Raw genomic sequence first — 3,096 nt, forward strand, 5'->3', positions numbered from 1 at the left:
GAGCCCCAGCCTCTTCTCTCCTTAATCCCCCAGCATCCCCATCTCACCCCCTGTGGCTGCCCTTTCCACACCCTGTCCCCCGGGGCAGTCTGGTGGCGGGAGCAGCGAGAAGGGTATCTGAGGTGCATCTGAGACGGCCAGGTAATCGCCTCACATCGCGGCCAGCCAGCGTCGCCTCCTCGCGCCGGGGGAGGCGGGGCCGGTGCTCCTGCATCTGTGTCTGCACACACTCAAGCGGGGAGAGGGGGGGGGGTCAGAATACGAAAAAAACGAGTGTGTGTGTGTATTAGCATCTGTATGTGTAAGGGTGTTCATGGTTACTTCAGTAAGACAGGGCACCGTAATAACGACATTAACCAATTTATACAGAACTCGTACAATAACAACGAATGATGGCCGATTGTTGACCTAAAAAGGATAACTCTACCCCTTCGATTCCCATTAGAGCGAATCTCAGGGTCATCGGGAGCTCGGCGTCCCTCCGTGAGGTGACCGTGACGGGCAGCGCGCCCCGCCCACCCAGATCAACTCTCTGTCCCATCAATTTGGGGCGAATGAAGTGACGGGCGGTCGCGAGACGGACATATGGCCTGGCGCTCAGCCACGTCGCCAACAAAGCGTCGAAGCGGACTCGGCTGTCTCGGGAGGCAATACCACCATAAAATAAAATCAATGCCCAACTTAAGGTATATCCTGTTAGCACGCACTGCGTCAGCGACAGCTTCATTCATTATGCACGCGGCCCCCGCTGTCTGCGCTCATTAAGTGCGGGGAATTAGTTCGAGGCGATGCTTTCCTCGCAACGCCCTCTGCAAACCATCAAAAACTAAGGAAACAATTCTACACAAAACATCGGGAAATGTAGCCTGAAGGACGTGAGTAAAGGAAACAATGCGCTGAATAGCACGATTACATTTTCGAAACTACCTAAAAAATATGGAAATAAAATGCAGATCATTTAGGACACCGGTGCACTTAGTCCTGCGCAGAAGACGGAAATAGTAAACGCCTGGTGACCACCTCAACCACCCTCTCCGTCCTACACGACATACCCTACGTATGCAGTTCGATGGCAGTTTCGAATGCCAGCTTTTTTCTCATTGACCTGACCGTGACCCGGGACACTATTTGTATTTACCTGACACTTTTATTTTTTTTATGTAAAATACAAAAGATGCGGGCATGCCTCACTTTTAGGCATCATTTATATTTAAAGTAAAATACGAAAAATGCGGACATGCCTCATGTATGTATCTGCACTTATTCCAGAATTTACACTTTAAGAGCGAACTGGACCATTAAAAAATCTCCACGAACGATCAGCTGACAATCACCTACATGGTAATATAACTTTTGACATTTAAAAACAGCACTGGACGTCTCACACTCTTACCCTTGATTACCTTTCGTACCGAGAAGAGGTGAGCAGCCGCCCCCACTCCCTCACCCGAGGCGAGACCACACAAACAAGGAGGAGCGACCCCCACATCCCGACCACTGGCTGATGTCGACGGAGATAATAGTGGTTTATAACCCGCGTGAAAAAAAAAAACATTAAAACAGTAAAACAGTAAAAAGTTTGTAATTTCAAGGGGAAATTTTATTAACTGCTTGCAATCATCCCCTAACTTGTTTGCTGGTAAACTCCGAAATCACTCGATTACTAATTCCATGACTTGTTCGCACATGAGGCACCACCTGAAACAGGCAAACAAATGCGGCAGTCACTACAACGACTAGCAACAGGTGAAAATGACACATCCGTCACAAACACCCGAGCTTCTTCCCTTAATAGACCAAATTCCCGAAGCATCAACACGATAAGGGCGATCATCTCGGCAACAGTTGTCATGGCATGTTGCCGCTGCTAGGTCCGTCACGGCCAGTTCAGACAGCACGTAATTTACGACCACATGCACTCACACTGACACAGGTCTACCTCGGATATTCTTTCCCACATATATCTCGCTACACAAAGCTACGATCAAAACAGGTTTTTCAGTCCCATTTGCAATGCACCTTTACACCCAAATGACCTCGCGTACCCTTCAAAAGTTAAGGACTTCACACTAATGTTTTAAAGTGAGTTTTAGGCGCAATAGACGACTTCAGAACAGTAGGTTTCCTACACCATATCAAATATATCTCCGATCTTGACAGCGGTGTATACTTTCTGGCCTTCACGTCATGCTGACAGAGGAACGGCTGCCTCGGGATAAACAAAGACATTTTTCAATTTTCTTCAGATTTTAGTACTCACCCCTTTGCCGATACGACGTCGGATTTCATATTTCTTGCTTATGTGACTGTCAATTTCTGTAATACCTTCTCCTTTATCACTCATTTTGATCGGAATGATTGGGAGATTCCAACGCCACGTTCAATTCACTCCCGGAGATCTGACATTTCACGTCCTTCCTCCACCATTGTTTGCCTCACACAGCTGACCCGAGGACAGCGAACCCGGAGCCCCGGCATCTTCCCTCCGCCGAGAAAGTAGTTCGCAATAGCCGTCAAACGCCGTTCTCTTACATCTATTTAGAAACTATAACGTACTTTGTTATCTACTTTTAGAAATTGGTTATACCTTTCTCCGTCATGTTGATTCGTTACAGAATCACATGGAAGGAATGCACGTGGGCGGATGAACACAACATATGTCAGGACGATTCCCGGGTTGTCATGGCAACGCGTATGTAAACAGCTGATCGTGTGAACTGTCGAGGCTCAACACCGTGTGGCTGTATACCTGGTGTTAATGGACATCCCATTTTCCCAAGCGGTAGATGATGCTTCATCTAAATATTCTTGTTATACTTTAAATTGCATAACACAATTTGTAAAACATTATTTCTCTAATTCGTGTACGATCATTCGACTTGGCTTTTTTTTACTTCACTCACCTAAAAATTTTCCACCAAAAAAATTATGGAAAGTGGGTTTTACATGCGAAATTTTTAAAAAATTTAGATTTTAATATTACAAAATTTCTAAATTCAGTGGGTTTTTCCTGCTGAGACCCAAAAATAAAATAACACGTGTTTTTTAGTTTATAAATGTTTTATACCAAAAAATATGTGAATGTTTAAAAATTTT

At 45.4% G+C, this 3,096-nt stretch overlaps 1 protein-coding gene across 1 annotated transcript in view; it reads right to left on the reverse strand.

Annotated features, from left to right (window-relative positions):
- Positions 1-2,442, reverse strand: part of LOC119593023 (extracellular signal-regulated kinase 2-like) — an 86,647-nt gene extending 84,205 nt beyond the window's left edge. The window contains exon 1 of the mRNA XM_037941918.1: positions 2,261-2,442. Within this exon, the coding sequence (XP_037797846.1) occupies positions 2,261-2,344 (84 nt within the window). The 5' untranslated portion in view covers positions 2,345-2,442. The remainder of the gene's footprint in view (positions 1-2,260) is intronic.
- Between the last annotated feature and the right edge of the window lie 654 nt (positions 2,443-3,096).

The sequence above is a fragment of the Penaeus monodon genome, chromosome 31, assembly GCF_015228065.2.
Source record: "Penaeus monodon isolate SGIC_2016 chromosome 31, NSTDA_Pmon_1, whole genome shotgun sequence".
Lineage (NCBI taxonomy): Eukaryota > Metazoa > Arthropoda > Malacostraca > Decapoda > Penaeidae > Penaeus > Penaeus monodon.